This window comes from Mastacembelus armatus, chromosome 11 (genome assembly GCF_900324485.2).
Source record: "Mastacembelus armatus chromosome 11, fMasArm1.2, whole genome shotgun sequence".
NCBI lineage: Eukaryota > Metazoa > Chordata > Actinopteri > Synbranchiformes > Mastacembelidae > Mastacembelus > Mastacembelus armatus.
The window spans coordinates 5,784,812-5,812,432 of record NC_046643.1 but is presented as its reverse complement, the minus strand read 5'-3'; the positions used below and the strand labels follow the sequence as shown (position 1 = coordinate 5,812,432).

At 41.1% G+C, this 27,621-nt stretch overlaps 2 protein-coding genes across 3 annotated transcripts; one reads left to right on the top strand and one right to left on the bottom strand.

Annotated features, from left to right (window-relative positions):
• Positions 1-10,525: 10,525 nt before the first annotated feature.
• Positions 10,526-23,200, bottom strand: LOC113126124 (homeobox-containing protein 1). Its single transcript, XM_074933684.1, is given in 12 exon segments — positions 10,526-13,093; positions 13,908-14,026; positions 14,311-14,406; positions 15,012-15,094; positions 16,750-16,906; positions 17,688-17,912; positions 19,102-19,212; positions 20,230-20,315; positions 20,636-21,062; positions 22,200-22,252; positions 22,254-22,461; positions 23,116-23,200. Coding segments are annotated over 11 exon segments (1,515 nt in total). The 5' UTR covers positions 22,268-22,461; positions 23,116-23,200; the 3' UTR covers positions 10,526-12,949.
• Positions 23,165-26,186, top strand: LOC113126125 (gap junction beta-4 protein-like). Of its 2 annotated transcripts, XM_026299972.2 has the most exons (3): positions 23,165-23,288; positions 23,908-25,443; positions 25,583-26,186. In XM_026299972.2, exons 2-3 carry the CDS (start codon positions 24,908-24,910, stop codon positions 25,866-25,868), a joined length of 822 nt encoding a protein of 273 aa, XP_026155757.1. In that variant the 5' UTR covers positions 23,165-23,288; positions 23,908-24,907; the 3' UTR covers positions 25,869-26,186. The 2 variants fall into 2 exon arrangements, with proteins under 2 accessions (XP_026155757.1, XP_026155756.1); XM_026299971.2 differs by lacking the exon at positions 23,165-23,288 and having other exon boundaries at positions 23,351-25,443.
• Positions 26,187-27,621: the final 1,435 nt, after the last annotated feature.

Sequence of the window (27,621 nt, the reverse complement as noted above, 5' to 3'; positions counted from 1 at the left end):
ATCCACCAGTAGCAGCACTACAAAAATTATACATAGAAATACTTTTTCAATCAGATTTGAGAGGTGTGCACATTAGCTTCCCAGCAAGCCTCTGTGACCATGACCTTTGGCTACCCATTACTAGTGATAACTGGACTTTGTGTATTGGCTGATGTCTGATACTGATTCAGTATAACTGTTGAATGAATGAACCGTCTACCTCGCTGTGTGGAAGAGACTAAAGCCATCAGTCTTAACTTAAATATTGCTTTCCAAACTTTGTAAAATACAACATAGCAAATCCACACATAGATACATGTCCTGAATTGTGATTGATTATTAAATTAATAAATAATTGTGCACAGGCAGCAACCAGGAACAGCATTCAAAATAATCAGCATGCAAAGTTCCTTGTAAACATTTAATGCAAACAGAAATTAGTAACTAGTGCAAACTGAAATTAGTAGCTAGTGCAAACAGAAATTAGTAGCTAGTGCAAACAGAAATTAGAAGAAGTACTTTATTAATCCCCAAGGGGAAATTCAATTGTTACAGCAGTTATTCTAATCTAATTTAAAGTTGTTAATGTAATATTATTTCAATTATATTAATTAATAGTAATTAAAGTTATTAAAGTTATAAAGTAATTAATTTGTATGTAGAAAAGTAATAAAGTAATTATTTTGGGGGGTTTGTGTGTGTGTGTGTGTGTGTGTGTGTGTGTGTGCGTTATTGTTTATATTCTGGAATTATAGAGTCTTATGGTTGTGAACCCAAAAGACTTCCTTAATCTCTCAGTCTTGGATTTAGGAGGAATTAGTCTGCGGCTGAATGAACTTCCCATTCACCACAGTTCCTCATGAAGTGGGTGGGCAGGATTGTCCAGTATGGAGTTTATTTTGTCCACCATCCTCTTCACAGCCTCCAGACTGTCCAGTTCCAGTCCAACAACAGATTTTGCCTTCCTGATCAACTTGTTTAGTCTGTTGGCCTCACCAGCCTTGATGCCACCTCCCCAGCACACAACTGCAAAGAACAGTGCACTCGCTACTACAGACTGATAGAACGTCTTCAGTAGCTTGTTGCACACACCAAAAGAACAGAGTCTCCTGAGGAAGAACAGTCTGCTCTGTCCTTTCTTGAAGAGTGCATCTGTATTGTTTGACCAGTCCAGTTTGTTGTTAATGTGGACTCCAAGGTATGTGTAGGAGTCCACAATCTCTACTTCGTCTCCAAGGATGGAGACAGGGACTGGGGTCTTCCTGCTTCTCCTATAGTCCACCACCAGTTCTCTGGTTTTCTTGATATTGAGCTTTAGACAGTTGTTGTTACACCAGTCAACAAAGCTTTTTATCAACTGTCTGTATTCCTCATTGTTATTATTGTTGATGCATCCAATGATTGAAGAGTCATCAGAGAACTTCTCGAGGTGACAGGTTCCTGAGTTGTAGTGGAGGTCTGAGGTGTAGAGTGTAAACAGGAATGGTGCCAGTACAGTTCCTTGGGATGCACCAGTGCTGCTCATCACCACATCAGATATGCAGCCATCTAAGCGAACAAACTGTGGCCGCCCAGTGAGGTAGTCTTTGATCCACTCCACCTCCTCTCCTGCGGGAACTTTCATATGCTGCATCTTTGCACTTAGCAGGTTGGGCTGAATAGTGTTGAAAGCACTTGAGAAGTCAAAAAACATGACTCTCAGTGTTGCCCTGCCTCTCCAGATGGGAGTGTGCTCTGTGCATTAAGAAGATAATAGAATCTTCAACTCCGATGTGTTCCTGATATGCAAACTGCAGGGGGTCCAGAAATTCAGACACTTGGGACCTCAGGTGTTGCAGGACCAGTCTCTCAAACACTTTCATGACATGTGATGTTAGCGCTACTGGTCTGAAGTCACTAAGGGTACTAGGACAGCCTCTTTTTGGTAATGGGACAATACAGAAAGTTTTCCATAACGTAGGCACCTTTTTGAGCCTCAGAGAGAGGTTGAAGTGTTTCTGAAAAACCTCTGCAAGCTGTCCAGCACACACCTTAAATACTCTGGGACTGATCTCATCTGGTCCTTTTGCTTTGTTGGTCTTTAGTTTAGCTAGTTCCTTCCTTTCCTGTTCTGTGGCTAAGGCTGGGCCTGTGTATTGTGTTGATGAGGAGTCAGATGGTGAGGGCAGGGGAGGAGATATTGGAGGTGAGGTATACTTCAATGTTGTATGGCTGCTGATAGAGGAGATGGCATCAGTGGGCAATGGGGAGGCAGCATTGGCAGAGATGTTGGGTGGGGGGATGTGAAGGGACCCCAAGGCATCAGCTAAGGTGGTGGAGGGAGGAGGGATGGTGTGTGAGGACACTGGGTCAGAGTAAGGAGCAGAGGTGGTGTTAAATCTATTAAAGAACAGGTTAAGTTCATTAGCAAACTTTGAGTCTCTTTCCACAGCAGTGTGTGACTTCTTATAGCCAGTCATTATTTTCATCCCATTCCACACCTCTTTGATATTATTCTGTCTCAACTTGTGCTCTACTCTGTCTCTATAGAGCTGCTTTGCCTCCCTCAGCTTTCTCTTGAGCTCTTTCTGCACCACCCGGAGTTCCTCCTTGTCTCTTGCCATGAACACTCTCTTGTCTCTTGTTGAGGAGGCCTTTAATGTCCTTATTTATCCATGGCTTATTATTGGGGATACAACATACTTTTTTGGATGGAACAACATTGTCCTCACAGAAGCGGATGTAATCTGTGATACAGTGAGAAATGTCTTCAATCTCCTCACCATGAGCGTCTATGAAAAGGTCCCAGTTTGTAACCCTGAAGCACTCCTGCAGGGGAGGGCTGAAGAGCTGTATGTCTCCTTCACATTGGCATAAAGGAGATCAAGAATCTTATTTTCTCGTGTTGCGCAGTCGATTTACTGTTTGAAGTTGGTCAGAGTTCCCAAAATACTGACATGGTTAAAATCCCCATTAATTAGTATAAGGGCACTGGGGTGTTTTGTCTGGAGACCAGAGACTGTGTGGATGATGTCACATGCACTCTGTGCTGCAGCTGATGGAGGAATGTAAACAGTCACAACAATGGTGTGTGAAAACTCACGGGGCAGGTAGTATGGCCTCAGTCCAGTCCAACCACCAACAGCTCAATGTCTGGAGTGCAGATGCAGTCCTTCACTGTTCCATGTCCAGGGTTTCACCATTTGGAGTTAAAAACAGAGAGACCACCTCCTCTTTTCTTGCCTCTCTGTTTCCCTCTGTCCGCTCACACTAGTGAGAACCCAGGCAGGTCAAGCGAGCTGTCTGGTATATTTTCATGCAGCCAGGTCTGGGTGAAGCAAAGCAAGCTACACTCTCTGTACTCTCGCTGGCTGCTAGCTAAAGCAGAAAGTTCATCCACTTTGTTGCAGAGTGACCTCACAGTCCCCATAATAATATTTGGGAGAAATGGTTTAAATCTCCTACGTTTTTCTCGATGCTTCACTCCTACGCCTCCTCAGGCCTTGGGGGATTTCAGTTTTTATACCAAGAAGCAGACTTGTTCCCTTGAGAGCTAACAGTTGTTCGCTTGTATAGATGCCGTTGCCACAGAAACATATATTTTCTGATACAGGTTCCATAATCTCCATAGGTCTCTCCACAGGAATTAGAAGATCCCAACTCATCCACTTTCATCCATTATCAGAGAGAAAGCATAGATCTTGACTTGACTTGGATTAACATGATAATTCAGTAAAAAAAACCTGCAAAAACAGAGGAGCTGCTGTAACTGGCTGCCACCTAACAGGCACCATTCTAGGATTGTTTATAATAATTTAACTAATAAAAATAATAAAATAATAAATAATTATAATATGAAATATAAACTTTAAAAAAAATAAATAAATACAATTATAAAAAATAATAAAATAATAATTAGTAGCTAGTGAAAACAGGAATTAGTAGTTTTATTTACAAACTCCTTTGTAAACCAGTCAGTGACCTGTTGTGGCCCAGAATCCTTACAGAAGCAGTGATGGCAGGTTCTTTCAAATGAAAACAAGCACTTCTGCTCTCTCAGCTTTAGGTTTCTCTTCTCATCTATGATGTTAGTGAGGAAACACAGCTTTAACATTTGTGACTCTTATGTGTCTGCACACTAGTTCAGGCAGAGAGCTCTCAGAAAAATATTTTCATGATGGTAAACTGTACTTTGGCCTTTGTACTCAATGACAGACAGACATGAACAGATTGTAGGACGATAAGCCCCTGGGCACAGATGTCAAGGGTCCCTACCCTTTGACATGGCTTTTTGTAGTAGTTTTTAAGTAATTTGATTTACTTTCCAGTGTAAACGTCAACAGCCCATTCATGGTTCTCTGGGTTAGTGGGCCCCCTGACCCACTAGGCTCCTGGTCCTATGCTTGCTTGGCGCATCCATCCATGCCGGTAAGGATTGTCCTCCAAAATAATAAATTCTAGAACATTTTTTGTCATTTCACGCTCCCGGTTGGACGTTTCTCATGTCTCTGCAGGGTATTTGCAGAAGCTAAGTGCGTGTTCATATTGTCTCATTTTTCTTCGTCTTTTTGTTTTTCAACGGCAGAACCTTGTGTGCTTTTTAGAATAATTCCTTTAGAGGCAGTTAAAAAAGTTTTAGCTGTTGTATTTTGTGGTGCTACAACGCCTCACATTTTCATTTGCAGATTAAGTAGCCATTGAATTTGTCATAGCAAGCATGAAATACCTTCATACTGCACTCTCCACATTAGTGTATCACAATGAATGTGACACAGCTATCATATAACGAGGATTTGAGAGCAGAGCTACGCTGCAGGGTATAAAGGATCTCTTGGTCCTGATGGTGATGGTAGCAACAGCTGCATCACAGAGACAATGTCACACATCACTGAAGATTGCCTGATCTTTTTCCTCACTGCTCAGGACTCAGGATCATATTAACATCTATAAATCCCCATGTTAGCCAGTCTGACTTGGCAGAGAAAAGCAGCATGGTACCCAGAGCATGGTACCCAGAGCATGGTACCCAGAGCATGGTACCCAGAAATTTTGGTTTTGGTTTTGCTTAACTCTCAGCTCCAACCCTTTGGATCAACTGACCATTTCTTTCTTGTCCTGCTGGATCTATTTTTAGCTGTTTCACTGTGTTCCAAGACCTCGGCACTGACTTTGGTTCACCTCTCTAAGTCCAAGTCTAAGGACTCCCGCTGTGAATGTGTAAAACGAAGCAGAGAATTGTTTGCACACGCTCAGCAAAACTGGATAAAATGAAGAAGGTTAAAAATATACATGTAGCTGTCACTAGTGTCTTATTTGAACATTTGACAGCTGATGGTTTGGTATTTCAGTAACTAGAGGTTGGTTACATTTTTCTTCTTCGCTGTCTGCAACCCTACTGAGGGGGATGATGATGGAAAGAGCAAAGTAAAGAGAAAAAGTTACCGAGGCCAGAGAGAAAAGAAAAGCAAGAGAGAGCAGAAATGAAAAAGAAAATGCATATGTAGCTCTGAGGAGAAGCCTCTGAGGGGAAAGGAGTTTTTGCTCATTTTATTTGAACCTGCCCGTGTTCATTTGAGTAGTCACAAGGTGCTGCCGAGAGATGCTCTGAATTATGGGAAGAATAAGTCAGTGGATGGTGGGGGGAGGGTGGTGGTGGAAAGAATGGTGAGATTGCGACAAGTCCTTTGTGGAAATTCTTATCTGACTGGAGGAAAGGGGACTGAGGCCCTGACAGATTCAGGGCACAGCGTGTCATTCTGTCTTGCAAGTGTGTGTGTGTGCGTTTGTGTGTTTTTCATTTTATTTGTCCTGTGAAATAGGACATGGTAAGAAGGTTCTTACTCATCTACTCTCACGTCATTCTTTCAAGGGCAAACAACCTGTTTGGCTGGCACTATGGCCTTATTGAAAACATACTCAATACACACACCCACCCACACACACACACACACCAACACTGTACGCGTAAGAGGAACCAGAGCACTGGGATAGATGGAATTTTCTTTCACATTCACAAAAGATTCTCCATTCTGCTGCCAGTCTGAAGGTAACCTTTCCCTCCCTCCCTTTATCTTGGTCTGTGAAACACCCTCTCCCCCAACTTTGCTTCTTCTTCACAAAAGGACAGTTCTGCAATGAGCTGAAATTTAATCAAACAAGAGAGGGCATTTAATAGATCACCAACGGCAAGAAATAAACACTTTTTCCTCTGCTTCTAAAACCAGCCCAAGTGACAGCAAACTCAACAGAAAATGCCTGTAATCAAAACATAACTGTAACTGTCCGTGCTACAAAGTAATAACCACTGACAAATTGAATTGCATACTTTTCATGCCAGTTGTGTCATCAAGTGTTTTGTGAGGCAACTAAAATAGCCGGGAAATCATTTACCAAGGCAGCGGATGGCCTGTGCAGTCAGCAAAAAAGGTGACGGGTCATGAATTCTGTTTTCCAAGGGGGAGAAAAGAGGATGAAAAATACTTCTGAGAGAATGAATGATAGAAGAGTTACATTGGCCTCAAAGCCTGACGCTGCCAAAACACACCACTGTGCACGTGTGTGTGTGCGTGTTTGTGGAGCTGCGGACAGTGCTGCCACAATGTTTATGTTTGCTCTGTATGTTTGCAGCTGAACAGGTTTGGAGTCACATTTATACATTTGAGCATGTATAGATTTGAATGTTACTTAGTGGTTGTGTATGTTAGTCTCTCTGTTGTTATGGGGACAAGTTTTATTTTAGTACTGTCCTTGTGAGAACATTTCGGCTGGCCCTCACTGGGACTGTTGGAGGGTTTTTGGGGTAAGGTTAGGCTTAAATATTTAGCTGTGATGGTTCAGATTTAATCCATTATGTCAATGAGTACTCACAAGTGTGTGTGTGTGTGTGTGAGAATATGAAACCACAGTACTGAACCACAGTAATTAGGTCCTCTCGGCTACTCTCCCTGGGAACTGGACAGAGTTTAGCCATTAAGTCCAAGTAAAACCCTTATAAAGTTATATCTTCAAAATTGTAAAACTTTGTTAACTACAGCGAGATGACACTGCACCACTGTGACATTTGTGCAATTTGGAGTCAGGAGGTGTATTAGCCTAGTAGCTACTGAAAGCTTGGTAAAACAGCTTGCTTCTTCTCAAAAGTTGCTGACCTACACCCCTAAAATGCATTAATTAATTTATTTCATGTATTTAATCTATACATAAACAGAAGTGATGGATGTATGTCTTCAGCTTCAGAACTTTTTGTGAGGAGGAACGAGACAAGACACATCATGAGCTGAAAGTTGCAGGTGCATGTTCTAAAAGCAGCAGGATGTTAGTTACTGTAGTTCGACCTGCTAGTCAACACAATCTACAGTTGCCTCCGCAGCACTGCCAAAGCAATGATGCACATGGAGGCATGGAGGCATTTAGAGTAGGCTAATCACCATTAACACCAGTTGCTACATTTTGTGTCTGAAATCAGTCGACTCAGTGAAATCTGAACTCACAAACATGATCTGCATATTTAAATTTAGTTTTGCACTTACAGGACAGTTATCGCTGATGCCCAGTGCAAACTGATGTACATAAATCTGCTTAGAATTTATAAAAAATATGCTCTTTACAACTGCAGAACTAGCCTGAGAGTCATCAGGTTTTTTTCATAGATACAGTATTGTTCAAAATAATAGCAGTACAATGTGACTAACCAGAATAATCCAGGTTTTTAGCATATTTTTTATTGCTACATGGCAAACAAGTTACCAGTAGGTGCAGTAGATTCTCAGAAAACAAACAAGACCCAGTATTCATGATATGCACGCTCTTAAGGCTGTGCAATTGGGCAATTAGTTGAAAGGGGTGTGTTCAAAAAAATAGCAGTGTGGCATTCAATCAGTGAGGTCATCAATTTTATGAAAAAAACAGGTGTGAATCAGGTGGCCCCTATTTAAGGATGAAGCCAGCACTTGTTGAACATGCATTTGAAAGCCTGAGGAAAATGGGTCGTTCAAGACATTGTTCAGAAGAACAGCGTACTTTGATTAAAAAGTTGATTGGAGAGGGGAAAACCTATAAAGAGGTGCAAAAAATTATAGGCTGTTCAGCTAAAATGATCTCCAATGCCTTAAAATGGAGGGCAAAACCAGAGAGACGTGGAAGAAAACGGAATACAACCATCAAAATGGATCGAAGAATAACCAGAATGGCAAAGGCTCAGCCAATGATCAACTCCAGGACGATCAAAGACAGTCTGGAGTTACCTGTAAGTACTGTGACAGTTAGAAGACGTCTGTGTGAAGCTAACCTATTTTCAAGAATCCCCCGCAAAGTCCCTCTGTTAAAAAAAAGGCATGTGCAGAAGAGGTTACAATTTGCCAAAGAACACATCAACTGGCCTAAAGAGAAATGGAGGAACATTTTGTGGACTGATGAGAGTAAAATTGTTCTTTTTGGGTCCAAGGGCCATAGACAGTTTGTGAGACGACCCCCAAACTCTGAATTCAAGCCACAGTACACAGTGAAGACAGTGAAGCATGGTGGTGCAAGCATCATGATATGGGCATGTTTCTCCTACTATGGTGTTGGGCCTATTTATCACATACCAGGGATCATGGATCAGTTTGCATATGTCAAAATACTTGAAGAGGTCATGTTGCCTTATGCTGAAGAGGACATGCCCTTGAAATGGTTGTTTCAACAAGACAATGACCCCAAACACACTAGTGAACGAGCAAAGTCTTGGTTCCAAACCAACAAAATTAACGTTATGGAGCGGCCAGCCCAATCCCTGGACCTTAATCCAATCGAGAACTTGTGGGGTGATGTCAAAAATGCTGTTTCTGAAGCAAAACCAAGAAATGTAAATGAATTGTGGAATGTTGTTAAAGAATCAGGGAGTGGAATGACAGCTGAAAGGTGCCACAAGTTGGTTGACTCCATGCCACACAGATGTGAAGCAGTTATAAAAAAGTGTGGTCATACAACTAAATATTAGTTTAGTGATTCACAGGATTGCTAAATCCTAGAAACAAAAATGTTTGTACAAAATAGTTTTGAGTTTGTACAGTCAACGGCAGACACTGCTATTTTTTTTAACACACCCCTTTCAACTAATTGCCCTATTCCATAGCCTTAAGAGCGTGCATATCATGAATGCTGGGTCTTGTTTGTTTTCTGAGAATCTACTGCACCTACTGGTAACTTGTTTGCCATGTATCAATAAAAAAATATACTAAAAACCTGGATTATTCTGGTTAGTCACATTGTACTGCTATTATTTTGAACAATACTGTACACCACATCCAATGCTACTTAACAAACAGATTTGTCCAGCTTGTTTGTTAGGCCATAGGGTCTCATCTTAGCCATTTAACATTGCTTATGGGTAGGCTGAAAGTCAGCAGTGGTCGAATATAGTACACAGAGTTTGGGTTATACAGCCTAGGTGTTAACAAAGCACAGTAACAAAAGGACTCGGTAAGCTGGAGAATAGAAGAGGATCGCTCATCATTTGTCAGCCAACCTGTCTTACAAAACAAGACTCAGTGATCCTAATGCTGAACCACCTGAGACTGACATCGTTGCACTGTAGGAATCAATCAAATGCACATTCAAATTTGGCTGGTACTGAATTTGCTTCATGCCATTCAATAGACCAGATGGTTGGGGTTCTACCACAACACCGCTTTACACAGAGTGGCAGGCAGCTAGAAAAACACAGAGCTGTGCTAATTTGACTTGCAAATACATCAGTGTGATACCTGACACTCATCGTATTGTTTTATCACGTAAATCAGTTTCAGTAAGTGACAAAACAAATTTGAGGATTTGTTTGGAAAAAAAAAAAAAAGCTTTCTCGTTCTACTTTTTGAAGACCCTGAGGTCATCTGTGAAAACAACAAATCACGCAGGTTTTTATTTCCTTCAAGAATAGTTTCCAATATGGTGAATTTAAAATGATCTACAAATGAACGAAAACCTGATTCCGATTCCACTCCTCCAGAATTGGCAGTAGACAATGTCTCCCCCAAGTGTTGCAAGGACCGAATAACAGATTAAAACCAAATAGCTTGCCCCTAAATTTTCCATTGTAAAGAGTGAGACTGTGAGCATGCAAACATATAAACGCATGCTCAATGCTGCACATACATACAAAGAGAAACGCACCCATACACTGATAAGCTCATTTAATTCATGGATTCAACACATTTAGAGTAGCTCCAAACTTCACCCTCAGGGCCAAACTGTATTGAGCAGAGAACAGGTTCTGAGAGACTCAGGGCAAGCTTTATCATGTTGCCATTACATAACATCAGTCAATGTGTCCGTGGGAAATAAAAGTAATTTTATCCCCCCTAAATGCCAACTTCCTGAGTTAATTTCATTTCTTTGCATTCTACCAAGTCCATTAATCCATGCTCACAGCTCTACTGAAGTCAATTAACAAGAAAACATAAATATGAAAGAATATGATTTTGTGAGTACATTTCTGGAAATGTTTTCTGTCTCTGGATATGCTTATGCTACATGATATGTGTAGTTTGTTGAAGTTACCATTGACCAGCAGACTTCAGTGTTAATGGAAAACAGCCTGTTTGTGCAGAAAACCAGCAGCCATATACACAAATTTAAAGGTTTATCAAATTGGAAAGCAGGGTGCAATACAAGAAAATGGTCAAAGGCCGATTCCAATATGTGCTACTCATTTTAATGACTTTTTAATAAAATATTTGCTTCTTAGTTTCTACATTCACTTCTGCTCCTAGTATGTTATGACACACTGCGCCTGGACTGATAGCCTCAATATTACATTATGTGCACATATTTAACTCAATGACTGCCATAGTAAAACACATTTCTCTGAAACCGAGCAACAATATTGCCATCTTGTGTTAAGAAATGAGCAACTGCCACTTTGCAAACATTTTTTACACGTCTAATGCTTAAAACAGTTTTAAGAACAATAATGTGGACACTTGATGCAAGCGTAAATTACTTCACCTTTCCTGAGATCGGTACTGAAAGCGTTAAAAACAGTAGCTTCTACTACAAAATCGTGTTAATTCACTTGGTCTATCACTGAATTAAATAGTTCTAATTTATCGGCATGATAATTTATTAACTGGCATCTGCTGACAAGGTGACACAAATGTGACTGAACTTTCAAGGTTTTTCTTGAATCAGCTGAATGCTCCCATTCCAAACCTCATGTCACTCACAATAAATACAAGCCATATCACACTAACTGTTTACAGTTTATTATTGTTATTATTTTCTCATTGTCAGATAAAAGCAGATAGAGAGAAGTATAATAATCAGAAACAGCGTGCAGCTTTGGGGTTCCTGTCCAAAGCCGGACGACAGAACTGTCTGAGGTGAGTATAAGTTACGTTATACAAGGCAAACCCCACTGTCATAAATGCTACATAACACTGTCCGTATCATAAACAGTCACAGTAATGGCTGCTGTCAATGATTTATGACAGTTTGCCTGTAACACATTCATGACACACAGTTATTCTGAGGTAAGCTAGAGTTGGCTAGTGTTGAACTGAACAAAGAAACTTTTATTATGTCAGTCTATCTATAGTGTTTGACTGTGTCATATCCTGTTTGAGTAAGCACAGACTATTGTACTGTACCTCATCTGTATCTTGGCATAGCTTTGGCATTAGGAGGTATCATGTGGCACCCTCTTGGGTGCCATTCGAGAACAAGCATTTTTGTCCATTTCATGAACATTTAGGAAGTAACTCCCAAGGCCCTGGGCCAGTGAATATGAGGGACTATATAATGCAGTTTGCGTCAGGTATTTATACTTCAACTTTGACAAATAACAGTTTCTACATACTGCTAATGCAATTTGAAGGAAAGCACCCCTTGATGTGTGTTTTCAGGGCTTTGTACAAGTCTAGGCCCAAATGTAGGTAGAGCCAAAGTTATAGTGAGATCCACTTTGAACTGCAGCTTTGCAGTTATACAAACTTACATGAGCTTAAGCTTTAGCTTATTCCAATAAGTGAGAAGGTGCTTGTAGCATGTAGGTCAACACATTAATTTTGATCACATTTGTTATAGTGTTCTTTCAAATGTTAAAAAAAAAAAAGACTAATCTGAGTAGACTGGCAGAACTAGTTTAAGTTCACTGGCTGAGTTGAGGTCTGAGAGAAATGAGAGTAGACTACAAAAATGACAAAACAGCAGCATTCAGTTAACACAGAAGACAGATGATATAGTATATTGTCCTAGGCTTATTTAGCTAATATAAAAAGGTATAAATAACACATCCTGTTTTGGTTAAACACAGTGAAGATGAAAAAAAAAAAAAAAAAAACCAAAGTATATATTTAGACACAACACAAAAGTGGTGCAAGTCTTCACGGTCTTTATCCACCATTTTTTGGGTGTACCTGAGATTCCAGTTGTCCCTCAGGGCTTTACAGAGTTGACAGCGATCGACGAATTAAATCAGTCGACTGAGATTCTAGTCTTACAAACCAGATGGGGTCGAAGACATTGAAGCAAGCAGCATGTCACCATAAAGTAGATCATTGAAACCATACTTTATCCCTGCAACCAAACACAACCTGACCTGCAGGTGCAGCACTTTCTTGTTAGCACAGTCCAAAACAACCAAAAAGCTAAAAGAAGGCATGTAGCAAAGAAAACAGAAAAGGCTTAGCTTAAAATGGGCGAGGTATCCTTTACATAATTCTTCCTCTAAGGAATTTAGGCTTTTTAATACCATCTTGGAATGCACTATATATTGATATATATATATATATTTATTTATACTGTATATTGCCATTAATATAAGCAGGATTACTGTTGATAAATACAGTGACCTCCTTACCATCAGAGGCACCTCAGCGAGCTTCAGCACCCTTCTCCCTTTGATTTTTGGGTGTCATAGGCCCCAAAGACCCTACATGGGTGCAGGAGGAGACAATGTTTCGGTATGTAATCTGATTAAAATTCAATCGGACGATCCAAACACCACTGGCTTTGGTTACTCTTCGTCCACAGTCTCCCTTTTTTGATCCTCCTCCTTGTGTTCTAGGACCTGAGGGGTGGGGCTTGGCAGGGCTGCCACCTCTGTAGTAGCCAGTGAGGAGGGCTCTTGGTCAACAATCCTCTGGGAAGATGCATCTTCCTGTGGAAAAAAATACACACAACATATATAAGCAAAATATAATAGATTTGGTTATTTTTCCTGTTAGGTATGTCCTGTTGGTATAAAGTGGGCACCTTGGTGTCAGTAAAGCAGCTTGTATTGTTTAAGGTCTCAGAGGGCTCCAGCAGGCCTAAGAACACCTTAAGGTTAGTGAAGCAGCTGCTGATGCTTTACAGGCTGTTACAGCTCTGCCTGCTGTGACCAGCTAACCCAATTGCCAATTTCTCAATTTTCAGTACAGAAAACTCCTATGACCACTTACCCCTGACTTATCATGTACATAGTGACGCCTGTGACATACTCAACAGACTGTTGTTATGGCTACTAATAGACTTTTCTCATGGCACACATTCCCACTTATCACACACATAAATAACTGCTGACATTTATTATAACTGCATTTTGTTTATGTGTACCTGTGCCAGGGTCTTTTTCTTGCATTCTGTCAGACTAGCAGAGCTTTTGTCATTGCTTAGTGGAATAAAGACATCATTATTAATTTAAGTCCTGACACACCAGAGGTACATTTCTACATTCTTTTTTTTTTTGTCCAATATTTTATCACTTAACCTTTTCAGACGAATGATGGAATTTCACTGTGTGAAAATCCTACCCCAAAGTCCATTTTTCTGACTTTTACATGTGATTACTCACGACACAGGCTGCTGGAATGTCGCATAAAACCACTCAACATGGCCGATCACTGATTGTTGGTTTTGGCTGGGCCTTTGGATCTTGCTAGAAGTTGTTTTTTTTTTTGTTTTTTTCCAGTAGTTGGTGAAGTGGCTCTTACTTGCTCTGATAATCGAAGATTCACCTGATCAGCAAACTCCTGCATCTCTCCCTCTTCACCATTTGAGTGGCAGCTTGGACTTGGCACCTCAATTCCATGGCTTTCCAAAATGGCAGCTTCTAGTTGTGTTACATGAAAATTGGAAACAAGAGTAATAAACTCAGTGGTCACTTTATTAAGTACACCTGTACAATTCAATGCAATCCAATACTACTGTTCTGTCATAAAATCTACTTTTATGATGCCTACACTTTTTAGGTTTTTGACAGTCTCACACGTATTAGTCAAATCATACGTTTTAGTGATAAGTAATGGTTCACAGAGGGTAGTTATGCAATTAAATTGTCCAAAGTAGGAACCTCCTCTTTCTGAATCCACATAAAGGAAATTATCAAGCCCTCACCAATATTGGCTCTTCTCTTCATCTCCTTACGACGGTTGGCAAACCAGTTGTACACCTTCAATGCTGTCACACGCTCAAACTCAGACAGCTTACAGCCTGCAAAAAAAAAAACAAAACAACTTATGTCACCAAATCCACAAAAAGCACATCATGAAGATGATGAAATATTTTCTAGATAATTTCTCATAGCAGAAAAGTTTATAATTTGGACATACATAGACTTTGAAAAAGGTGTAAAAACTAAAATGCATTTGGAACTATTATTTCTTACATTTTACAGCTCTATTTGTGCATATACTGTGACCAGTGAAACAATCAGTTTTACACCTTAAGCTGTTCTATACTATAGACAAATTATTTCTAAAATTTCTGGGTGCATGTGTCATTTTTCTTGACAGAAAAAATGATAAGTCAGAATTGTGGCTGAGTTGTGCTGAAATAAGGGATACCACACATGCCGGGTAGTTTTATAAAAATACAAGACCAAAATGAGCTAAAATGAGCTGGATTTGAAAGACTTATCAGTTGAATGGCTAATCAATCGATCACATAATCTTATCAGAAATACCTTAACATAAAGAGGGGAAACAGGCTTTGTCTGTGTTATGGATTCACACAGCTCATAAGCTATTCTGAACCACTGCCTGAGGACATTTCTGACAGGAACTGGTTGTAATACAGTTAAAAACAGCTCTTAGCACCTGGTTTCTGAATGACAGAATTACAGGCGTTGGCAATCTCCTCTCGTTTTGCTTCGTCTGGATACTGGTTCTCCATGAAGAAACTGAGAAATAAACATCCACAGTATTAGAGAGAGTTAAATCATACTGCATCATAGGCTACACATTTATTAGATGACAGCACCATCCTAAGCAGCACTAGTTAAAGCCTAATTTTATACTTCATTAACCTTTAGTCTATGTATTGAACCATTGGAGCATACAAACAATATTTATACAGTGAAAGAGCATCAGGAGAGGTCCTTACTGTAAACCAACAGATTAATGGATGCTTTAAGTGGATTCATTTCTGCATATCTGAATCTCTTCCTAAGCCTGTAAACATGAAGAGTCTGGTAAAAACAGAAATATATCCATCCAGAAAGAGATACAGTATTGGAATTTTTTTTTTCCTCAAAATGTTCTTACTTTTGTATGTCCCCCTCCCCCCCAAGGATGGAAAAGAATCATTATCCCAAATTACAAAACGCACAGGGATCAATTGCTTCAAGCCCTCTCATCCTCTGAGGTGTCCTATCCTGTCCACTCTGACATGCACACACACGCGCACACACACACCATCTTCACCTCTACTGTATTGTCCTTGGGTCTGAACGAGCTCATAAGGATCAGCACTGCAGTGGAATTGCGTAATCCGGGGGCAGTGCTGGTGAGTGTTGTCTGAGCGCCTGTGTGGTCTTATTACCTTGAGCGGCCAGACTGCGCCCTATACTTACAGCAACCATGTAACACAGAAATCAATTGCATAGAGTGGGTAGGACTGTAGAGGAATGCCTAGTCCTCTTTCTCAGCATCGTTCTAAGAAGACTGGCTGAGATAAATAAAACTACACAATAAACTGAATGCTTATGCTCTGCACTAAAAGCGCAGAGGTCACAATCCTGGCAAGGTTACTGACATTCTTATTTCAAGCAGTGCCTCAATCTATCATATGGAAATAACATTCCTGAGGAGCTGATGACTGACAGTTCAATTTAATCTGAGGTCATCAAACATAAAATTTTAAGTTTTCTTTTCTTCAGTTTTTTACACTTCACTAGAAAACAAAAAACAAAAAGTCCTGTTTTGCTATAGAAGCTTGATCGCAAATATACTGTAATGAAAACCATTTTCCCACCAATTCAAAACAGACACCAAAACCAACAATCAATTTCATGCTTTCACTGTAACATTTGTGACTCTAGGACCTGGTTTAGCTTATCTGTCTGCATGGTAGATATCTGTTGATGTCTGAAAGCTATTAAAAACACACCAGTGAACCACACTGCTGCATTGGGTGACAGGTTTCCACCTCGTGATGACTGGGGTATGTTTTTTTTTTTCAAAAAGAGCTCCAAAGGATAAGAATATCTGTAGCACTACAAATAACAGCACTATATTTATAGAAAAAAAAGATTTAATGATTCCCTGAGAAAATAAGTGTCAGCTTACTCAATAAATAAAACACTGGTAAAAATGCAGCAGCCCTAGCTCATTTTACACCCAGTAAAATTCACTTTTACTGATACTTTCATTGTTAATAATGCTAGAACAAAGGAAGTCAGTGTAAATAGGGTACAATCAAGTCAAATGCAAATCTTGAGTTCCTTGAATAGAATTTTCTTCTTTAAAGTTGAATCAAACAGTCTATTAAAGAAATCTCCATGGCATGAATGTAGCACTTGTCTCCTTTAAAATATGTTCAGTAAGACTCACGGACCTCTCCATGATTGATTGGCACTCCTTCCTCCAAGTGAACCTGCTGCCTCGACGCAGCCTCAGAGGCCCACCCACCACCCCTGCTCTGTCGCCAGCCATGATCCCCGTCCTCCAGTCAGGTTCCTCCTTCACCAAAGACCGCATTGATAAAGTGGCGCCTGAAGAGGAGAGCACATGCAACAACTTAACTATTGAGCATTTATGTAAACATAAATGAGAATGGCTGTGGATGTTTGCCTGTTGCACCAGCTGAACAAAAGTTTGATCATGATATTGGAATCTCAGTGTTAACTGGTCCATTGTTACTTGCAAGCTTCATGCTAAACTCATCATCTGTATTTGCACTACACACTAAACTGTTTGACTGGCAATTACAAATTATAACAAAGTGATATTTCATCCAATGCATCATCAGTAATACAGGAAAGAAAGACACTGCTAAAGTAAAGCAACCAACTGGTGCCCGCAGCTATTCCCAAATGCAGCCTAAAATTTTGCATCTTGTCTCTGTCTTCCACAATAGCAACTGTACAATAAGTGTTGGTGTGTTTCATCATTCATGGTAATGTATGTAGTCAGTCCCAGGAATTGTGCTCCTGGTGCAAATATCAAAGAAAGGTTCTTGTTTTTTCTAACACAGCCCAGAGTCAGATGTATCTTATTCATGTATGGTAATTAACTTGTATGGTACAACCTGTTTTTTCAGCTGGTACAACCGGCTGCTGAGAACAGAGCAAAGACGAGAATTTCAATAGTATGGTGTCCCTTAATTTTTAGCATTACAGGTGCAGCCCTCTACTTTATGTCTGCCATTTGAGATTGTTGACATGTATCCCAAGGTGACATGGAGTCTATGGGTTTAATGGCATGAAGGCCAGCTGATGAACAGGCACCTCCTTGGATAAGCTGCTGAGGCCTGCTCAGGGAGGGCGTGGTTACCTGGCTGGGCCTGGGCGGCTGCGGCGGCAGCACTGTACCAAGGCAGCAAGTGCATCAGCAGCTCTCTCTGCCTGCTCCACACTGGGTTGGGGTTCAGATTGGTGTTGGGGTTGGGGAGGATGTTGGGGAGGCTGCCACTTGCCCCTGCTATCGTTCCGTCTCTCTCCCCTCCCCTGGCCCTGGGCGTGGGACTCACGCTGTGCTGGCTTTCACTCCATCTCAGCCCTTCAGTCGGGACAAAACCAGTGGTCAGGTAGGCCACAGCCATGGATTATGTTATAGACACCAGGTTTGGCTAATGCCACTGGACACTGAGAGTCAACTGGGTTAAATGATACACTCCTGCAGACCTGCCGGCAATTTTTAGTCATGAATTGAAAAACAAACATGTTGTATACTGGAATGAATTTCAGTGTTTTTGTCAGTCTGACTGATAATGCTGCTTCTTTTTCCTGATGGGCAGGTCAATAGGAGCCTATATCAGAAGCAAAGCACTGTGGCCACTGAGAAAAGGAGTTATTGTTAGTATCACTTAATAGCCTGTTTGTTAGCCATGTAGGAATGAAAACCAGCACCGGAGTACCTGCAGCAGTAGGGCTGAGAACTACAGAGGAGCTAAAGCAAAGCTTGGGTGGGGTGGGGGCGGACAGATGAAGGGAGACACCAGTGACAGCAGATGGTCCATCGGTGGTTTGGTTTATAAAACTGATGATGTAAAAATGTGACTTTTTGTCATGATTTATTGTGAACACACCCTGTGTAGCACAAACCAGTAAAAGCTGCCAGCATCTTTAGATGCTACTTGTTTGGTATGCTATAGCTGTTTAAAGCCTTACTAATGTTTTTTTATGTATGCGTTTCCCTGCTAGGATATGGAGAAGTCCATACCATGCCAAGCTGTTACATTCCCCTGGACAGATAAACTGCCTTCAGCCATTAAAATTTCATTTATAAACCAGAAGCCTTAACATTATTGATTAGCATCTCCTGTGACAGGACTACCTTTAACATTTGTCTCCTGTGAAATTATAGATTTGTCTTGTGTCCTTCCTTGACCTTACAGCCCTCGAGGACCAGGATGGAGTCAGCGTGAGGAATTAAAGCTGTGCGGGTTTACCATGCAGAAGGATGGTAGAAAGACGCAGGACAGATGGAAGGGGTAGGTTAGCAAGCAGTGGTTCACATTCACATTCACAGAGCACAAGAAATAGTATCCATTTTAATAACACAGGCTGTCTCATCTATAGCCTGTTATTATAAACCTGACATTCAACTATGAGCCCCCTGACCTGCACTTTCTCATAATTATTCTTCCTGTACCTAACATCCATGATCTACAGCCCCACCCCCCTGCTCTATATCACGGTCTGTATGTGAAGCTGCTGTATACCCAGTCTACGTCTGGAAGCCTCACCTGGGTTATTCCTCTCCAGCAGGTACCAGCGGTAGAAAGCTCTGCGTTTGGAGTCGCTCATCTCCAGGCCTTGCTGCAGCAACCATTGGGAGATGTAGCTCTGGCTGATGCCTTATGCATGAGGCAGGACATGTTATCTTAATACATTAAATACAATGATTTATGTCATGGTGTACTAATAGCATCTACGCTGTTGAAATCGGCTATGAGCCACCTCGGTAATACTTGATCTAATGATTAATTTAATTAGGGAGACTTAAGTTTCCAGGAAGTATGAGAAAACTGTTGTTTCATTTATTTGTTTGATTAATTGAACGTGGCTTCTTTTATTCAAAAGCTGAGATTTTCAATGTAAAATTATACCGAAACAGAGAAAAGCATGAAATTGTCACATTTGAGTAACTGGAACCAATGCATGTGCTGCTGGCAAAGCATTTTTGCTTGAAATTTACTTTTAATGTCTTATCACAAATATCAGCGTTTTAGTTGTCTACATTTTTTTTTTTTTTTTTTTTACACCATTTGGATAGAAACAACTTTATAATTAGCTTGGTAAGATGAAGGTGAAATATTTGTCAGTCCATTGTCCAGTATAAGAAAACAAGCCAGCAAACCACTATACATTGAACCACTTTACAAAACCTTTAGACGATAGAGTCCACTTTCAGTTTGATTTCAAATAAATGCCTACACAGCACTGTGGATCTTGAATTTCCCTTTAGGGATTAATGAAGTTTAACTATGTTTCTGTGTCTGTCTACACCAGCAGTCATCAACCCCAGTCCTTTAGGGCCATGGTCCTGCTTGTTTTCCAACTATCCCTGCCCTACCCACTGATGATTACCTGGATCAGGTGTGTTCAGCCAATCAGAAACTGGAAGGGCAGGGATAGTTGGGAAATCAGCAGGACAGTGGCCCTTGAGGACCAGGGTTGGTGAACACTGATCCGCACAATCAACTGGAGCAAAAGCCTGAAAATAAGCCTTTTCTATTTTTGTCTCTGTTTTGAATCAAATGATTTACATTACAAAAGACTTCCACCATCATTCATAACTAACAACCTGTACATTTGCATGTGGTCTTTTAGTTCTTGAATAAGTTGTAATGATGTTACAAAAGCTTGAGTACCTGTAACTTGGCCTACGATAGCCTGAGAGATCCTGCGATTGTTGAGGAAAGTTTTGATCTCTTCTTTCACCAGGTTGCTGTCTCTCCTGTAAAAGCAGCAAAAACCCACCATTCCATTAGAACCATTACACTGTGGTTAAAACCCAAGTCTTTGCTCTAACTAACCTTATTCACTGATGCATCTCTTTTTTCAGCCATCCCTAAACACTTGACCTGAATTAATGTCGCTAAATTTCTGGAGAACAAGCCTGCACCTCTGGGGACATTAGCTGTCATTATCTGATGTTATAATAGTCTTTTTCTTTACTATTTTTTTGGTCTTCCTTTTCAGCTCATTCTCATCCAGCACTAATCTTCTCTATTTGATTAACACTAAGCACCACCACTCTCCTCTTTCACATCCCACCTCATGTACTCCTCCACCTTCTCCTCTAGGTCCCACTCCTCCTCTCCGATCAGGTCATAGCTAAATGACCGCTGAACTGCCACACTGGGAGGGTAGACTGGGGGAGGTGAAGCCTCGTAGCTATTGCTGGGGGACAGTGCAGCCCCGTCCAACCCGGAAGTCTGTGTGGTAGCAGATGCCAGGGAGAGCGAGGAGGAGGAGGATGAAGATGAGGACGGGGCCGGAGCAGCTGTGGTGGGGGTGTTGTTGGATGGGGCTGGGTGAGAGTCACAGTGCAATGGGCGGTGGTCCGGGTCAAGCCTCTCCAGGGACTCCAAAGCATGGATGATCTGAGGTTTGGTCATGCCAGACAACCGCAGGCGCTGCAAGAGGTCAATCTGTTCAATTGTGTACCGTGGCTCCACCTCACAGTACTCCATTCTGGCATCTGCACACATAATGTGGGGGTGTACTTTTTACCAAAGGGAACTTAAGACTTCTGAATGACAAGATAGACCTACTTCAGTGAACACAAACAAAGTGTAGCCCTGTAAATAAACTAAGTATGGCTTGGTTAACTTCTCACCAGATAAACAGCACCACAAAGTTTTACAAAGGCATATACCACTAAATTTATCTCTACACAGCACCTTTGATGGACCTTAAATTTAGATATGTTTTAGACTTTTTCAAGACCTGCAGACAAAAATGATCAAAGGATTATTAATAGATGAAAAAACAACATAAAAAGACATGCAAAGCTAAATTCAAACACTACACTTTCTTTGCTGTGGATCATTTTTCTTGATAAATGATCAAATGTAACTAAATAAATATAGTTATGCTGATACTAAGTAACTTTAAGTAAACACCAAACTGGTTTGCAAAATTTAAAAAAAGTCAGACTGCATTCTCCTTTGAAGAACCCCTGGGTGATTCGAACTTTTGGCACCCTTTCAAACACTTGGCACAGACACCTAGGGCTAACCTTGCTCCATTTGTCTAGGGTGGAATTAAAGTAAGATCACCCTGGCATACATAATCTAACATTAGGTCTCCTGAGACTTGTCATATGGATCCATGCTTGTACTTTCTATACCTGCATGGCCTGTGCACGGTTGTAGGGCGTCCAGGAACAACACAACTTGATGTTCAAGAAATCTGTTTGACCTACTCTTTGGTTTGGCATAGGCGTAATTTAGTAATTCTGCACATCCTTACATCTACCAAAATAAACGGCGGTAAACTCTAGAAAGCAGAGCCAACTACATTTAAAAAGTTAAATGGTGTGTATGCCGAAATAAACAGAAACGCACAGCGTCTTCTAAGGTGCTCCAAGTCCAACACTGTCACGCAGGTTATGCCCCTTTGTTGATAGGCAGGATAAAGTTAACTCGCCTGAATGCTGTTTCAAATGTTGCGTTTATGGAATAGATGTGCACCTACAAGTAAAGATAAAGTCAGCCAGCGGTACTCTGGATTATTTCTGTGCAAAAGCAAAGCATCCAGAACAAACCCAAACAGGCAAGCTGGCTTTACCTTAAAAAGTAAGTCCAGCTGTGTCCCGTCATCGAGGTTGTCTTACCTAACAGAGACAGGCGCCCCGGGAGTGGCTCAGTGCGTGGGGGCGCAGCGGGGACACCACTGCCGCATGGCTCAGCGGAGATCAGCTCGGCTGGACCTCTACAGTCACACAGGAGACTTGGTGCAGTGTGTTGCGTTAAGCTGCCTCAGTTAGCATGCTGGCAAACCTACAGCTGCAGATGACTAGTGGGCTACGTTGGCTAAGCTAACAGCGTCAACTCCGGTCGGCTCCCCTGAGCACCAGCCTGCCCCCGATAGCTTTGCTGTTATGATAAGTTAGCTATTAGAGCGGAAGTAATGCAATATAGCATGTAAAATAAAATGTGTGGCACATCATTTTTAACAACCAAACTTTAAGAACTTTAAACAGTTCTTAACCATTTACTGATAATGCTTCTAACATACAAAATATATAGTTAATTGGTGGGCTAGATACCGGAGCCACCACAGTGTACCTAAATAACAAGGCTAAACTGTGTTAGAAACCAAAGTGATATCCTCAAATTGCCCAATACAGAAAATACTAAAATTCAAATATATTAAATTTACAATGATGACGAACAGATCGACTGTTCGACACGGTCAAGGCTGAATTCAGAGAATATTTTCACTGATCCATGTGGACAAGTTAGGTTTTATTTTGAAGAGCATAGGAAACGGAACTACTGAGTCTGTCCACCTTGACACAGTCTGTCTAGTCTCCGTTGTCAACTTAGCTAAAACTTGTATTTGGGGGTTACACGGACAGTGCTTTATATGAGAGGATGTGTGTTAAACCCTAACGATTATACGTGGCTGTACGCGAACATTTTATGGCTACCATCAGGGACCGGGACACAATCAGCTGCTAACGCTAACGAGTTAGCTCGCCTGCTAGCTAAGTTAGCCGACAGCTAGCACCGGAGCATCCCTCTTACCTCCCGCTGCCGTGGACAGACAGCCGCCGCCGGCTGGACGGAGAGGAGAGGAGAGGAGAGGAGAGGAGAGGAAACTGTGGAGAAAGTGTCGGTCCGGCCAACGCTACTGAAGAAAGTAACTCCTGGGTCTGAAGCAGACGATGAATTAATGAGCAGAGACTGAGCGGTGCAGGGTAATACAGTCTTTCAGCTGTGCACTGGGGAAATAGTGTATGCAAATGTAGGGAGTCTGTCTCAATTTATGACCCCTCACCCGACACCACCGTCAAGCCAGCAAGAATTATAAACTGATTTCCGGTGACACTGTACCTGCTATAAAATACCACCGCCGCCTGTAAACACCAACATGTGGCGAAATGACAGTAGCGGTAACATTTTAGCCAGATAATTTGGATATTTAGATTCAGCAACGCTCATTCGTGTATCGAGTAAGTTTATGAAGCTTTAGCGGTGCTGTTTTCAGCAGCTAAATGGTTTATCCTTTTATTTTGGCCTCCTAAAGGAAAATATGTCAGTAAATATGTCGGCTTTGACAAAGCACCACCCAGTACATGAGTGGGTCTGCTTACAGATATTGTCTCATTTGCAAACATTTATTGAAGAAGTGACATGAATAAGAGGAAAACAACAATAGCTTGATAACAACAAACATGACGACAATAACAATAATAATGATGTTTCAATTAGTTATTATTTATCAAGTGCTTGTGAATGTAGGGGCTCTCAAAGAAACTAAGCTCCTGTATTGTGACATGATGCTGCCACAGTAACCAAGATGGCTGGCTCTTAAAGGTAAAATTGACTGACTTTGGAGTGGCCGTCAGAGACCCTGAAGTCTACACTGGGATGAACAGTTGATCTCTTCCTTCTTCAGGTGGGTCAAACCTACGCCCGTGTCTGTGTAGTGTTCGCAGCTTTGTGTTCCTGTCGGAAATGATGTGGAAGTGCTCTGTTGTCTGAATAGTGTCAGTCTCAGTCTTCACAAGCTTGGCAACATTTCTCATAATTGACTCTAAGGACCCTTTAGGTTGCCGCGGGCCTCCCCCTCTCTGAGACTGTAGACATGGACGTCTCACTTGCATCCTCACATTTCTGTACTTCACAGACAGCATGTTTGCTGAAGGGGGTGAATATCCATTGCTGAGTAATCTAATATAGCTATATTCGATTGCCCAGCTTCACACAGACAGCTACAGACAATGGCTAACCACATTATACAGTCTATGCTTCAAACCCAAAGGAATACTGGAATCTGGCTGATGGGGATTGTATAAATTCTCTTACCAGACATTGCCTGTTATAGGGATGAAAGGCCAGCTCCTCAGTGCTCAACAGTAGCCTACACAAAGAATTACGTCCTGGCAATAACCTATTTTTTAATGGACCGATATAAGAGTGGTATAAATCTACTCATTTATTTTTTGATAAGAAAACACATAATCTTAAACAATTTCTTGAAATGTCTTTCTTTTAATGTTTGAATTGTTGTCTAGCCTTCTGCCTCTCTCCTCTGCCTGTCAGTCAAGGCTTGCTATCACCAGTTTCACTACTGATTGTAGCTGAAGAATGAGTCTGTGTTTGCTTTGTTCGATATCCCTGCCTCCCCCTCAACCTGTGCCAAGAAGGCAGAAGTAATAAGTACTATATTAAAGAGCCTTAGAGCCTGACATGCTCAGTCCAGTTTGTGTCCAAGCTCTCAGTATTAGAGCACTCAGCAGAGAGTGTGCCACATTGTGTGGTGTCTAGGGCTTTTCTTTTTGAGCAGGTCCAACCTAACGTCTGAAACAACAGCATGAATTGGGGCTTCCTTGAGGGCCTCCTCAGTGGGGTAAACAAGTACTCCACAGCATTTGGCCGCATCTGGCTTGCCATCGTTTTCATCTTCAGGCTCTTGGTTTTTCTAGTGGCATGTGAGAAGGTCTGGGGGGATGAGCAGAAGGACTTTGATTGCAACACCCGCCAGCCTGGCTGTCACAACGTCTGCTATGACCACTACTTTCCAATCTCATACACCCGGCTCTGGGCTCTCCAGCTGATCTTTGTCACCTGCCCATCCCTTCTTGTTACTCTCCATGTGGCCTACAGAAAAGACAGGGAGCGCAAACACCGGCTGAAGCATGGAGAAGATTGCGCTCCTCTGTACGATGACACTGGAAAGAAGCGAGGGGGTCTCTGGTGGACCTACTTCTTGAGCCTGTTGTTCAAGATAGCAGTGGATGCAGTGTTTGTCTTCTTGCTGTTCTACATCTACGAGGCCACCTTCTTCCCTCCACTGGTCAAATGTAGTGAAGAACCATGTCCAAATGTGGTGGATTGCTACATTGCCAGGTAAGGCCACTTCCAAAGTTTTAACTTGTTAAGGAAACATCAATGGCTAAAGTTTTCCTTTGATTTCCACTAGTAATACTAACTCCTCAAAAAGAATCAAAATGATTTTAATGCTATACTATCTCTCATCTTTGACCAGACCCACAGAGAAGAAAATATTCACCGTCTTCATGGTGGTGACCAGCTTTGTGTGCATCTTACTCACTCTTTGTGAGATCCTCTACCTGTGTGGGAAGAGGTTCTGGGAGTGTTGCAGAGGAAGAACTCGCACCTTGAGTGAAAACTCCTTCATGATGACCAGAACTCCTTTGACTGGGAAGGAAAACTCTGCATACAATGAGCCTGTCCTAGAAAAGGCCAAGATGGTCAACAACAGCGACAGAGAAACTAGTCCAGCCCCAGCATACAGCATAGCTATCTCCTGAGAGACGCGATGAGCAAGCTCTGCAGTTATGTTTACAAAGTCATGTCAATTTTGAAACAATTCACATCCAAACTACGTAATGTTTTTGTCCCTCTTTGAGCTGATGAATGTAATATTTTTTGTATATTTGTGATGTGAAAGGACTGATATATAACAGAGGTGATTTATATGATCTATTTATAAGATTATATGTTACTGTTTTGTTATTTTGCATATTATGTGTAGACTTGCAATGTGTAGAATAACATAAACTGGAGGTAAGGAAAATATCAATGTAAGAGCACATCACTTTTCTAAAATAAACATCGATCCTATGAAATTTGTTTTGTTGCATTTTTTACCCTTTACCTTTATGACATATTAATCATTCAAATCTTGTTTTAGAATGAATGCTTTGTCAAAAATGTTTTCAGGAAATTCATCTGTAATTCCTCTAGATAAACAGATTGTTTTATTGTCATTACACAGGGGACAATGAAATTAAGCGTCACTCCTTATGGTGCATACAGAATAAAGTGTATGCACTATATGCAAGGCAGCTAAAATGGATGCAAACGTATAAAGTGAAGCACACAACATTCTACATGTGGTTAATGACAGGCGTATCATTGTTGACAAAAGTTGATAAAATCACCACATCAGTAATAACTGACCACATCCGGTATTCACTCTGAAGAGCAACAATAGACCGAGAGCAGGTTTGTAAAGGAGAGTCTCATGAAATTGTGTACTAATAAGGCAGTGACTGCAGAACCATCCTACCCTGAAAATGACCAAGCCAGTGAATATCTGATTCTGTGATAGTGGCTCTCCATATCTCAGAAGTATTTCACTTCACTTCACTCACAGAATGCTTGGTCAAACATTTTAGGCGGTGGCCCTGATTAATCAAAGTCTACAAAGTTCATATCGCAAAATACCAGTTACCTAATGGAACTGATACCAAGCCACATGTTAAGAAACGTGATGATCAGACAAGACAAACACACTAAAACATGGTCTACCAAGTTCTTCTTGTATATGATAACCCCTTTGCACAAAGTTACACTTAGCTACCAAATTAGTTGTGTATTTTGGTGGTTTCAAGTTTGTGTTTGTTGTGTCCCATTTGTGAATTTCAGAAAGGGTATCCCATCTCAATACAAGTGTTTTGTTAAATGTGAATTTAACAATTATTGCTCTTAGAGCTCTTAGCATAGTTCAATGCCAGTATTAAGAAGAATCAATGCTGACAAGAAGCTGATGCTGTTTTAAGTAGTTGGAGGCTTAAAGGTAAAACTAGGGTGGATGCCAGAGGTGAATAGCCACACCTCTAGATTATGGCCAGTAGTTTACTCATTTTCTAAGGCAATATCAGAGACCCACTGTGAGAGAGGTTGCTCACAGCTACTGTTGAACACATTGGCCTAGTAAGGTTATTTCCCAAACGGGACACAATGAACTAAGTGGAAGACCCTGTGTTCTCAAGGTAAGACATGGCATTTCAGTGGTGATTTTGTAATTATATATTTTGGATCAGTCAGATTCTGTTTCAAGACTTTCTGCAAAACAAATTAGATTTAAGGACAGCATTGAATGGGGACTATTTTCAGAAGAACAGTTGTGGAAGTAGCCTGTGGAAGATTATCTGTGTTGTACGTGATCAGTTGTTACATTTTTCTTTAAAGTGCCAAATTTTGCACATAAGTAAAAACACGACATTTAGAAATACTAGGAATATTGTGCTAAAACAAAGCAATTGTTTTTAGTTTTTG

What these genes read in the sequence shown, in the direction of transcription:
- LOC113126125 (XM_026299972.2), top strand. Translation starts at nt 24,908, where the DNA reads ATGAATTGGGGCTTCCTTGAGGGCCTCCTCAGTGGGGTAAACAAGTAC. An exon ending in GTGGATTGCTACATTGCCAG is followed by an intron (nt 25,444 to 25,582) that starts GTAAGGCCACTT and finishes ATCTTTGACCAG; the next exon opens with ACCCACAGAGAAGAAAATAT.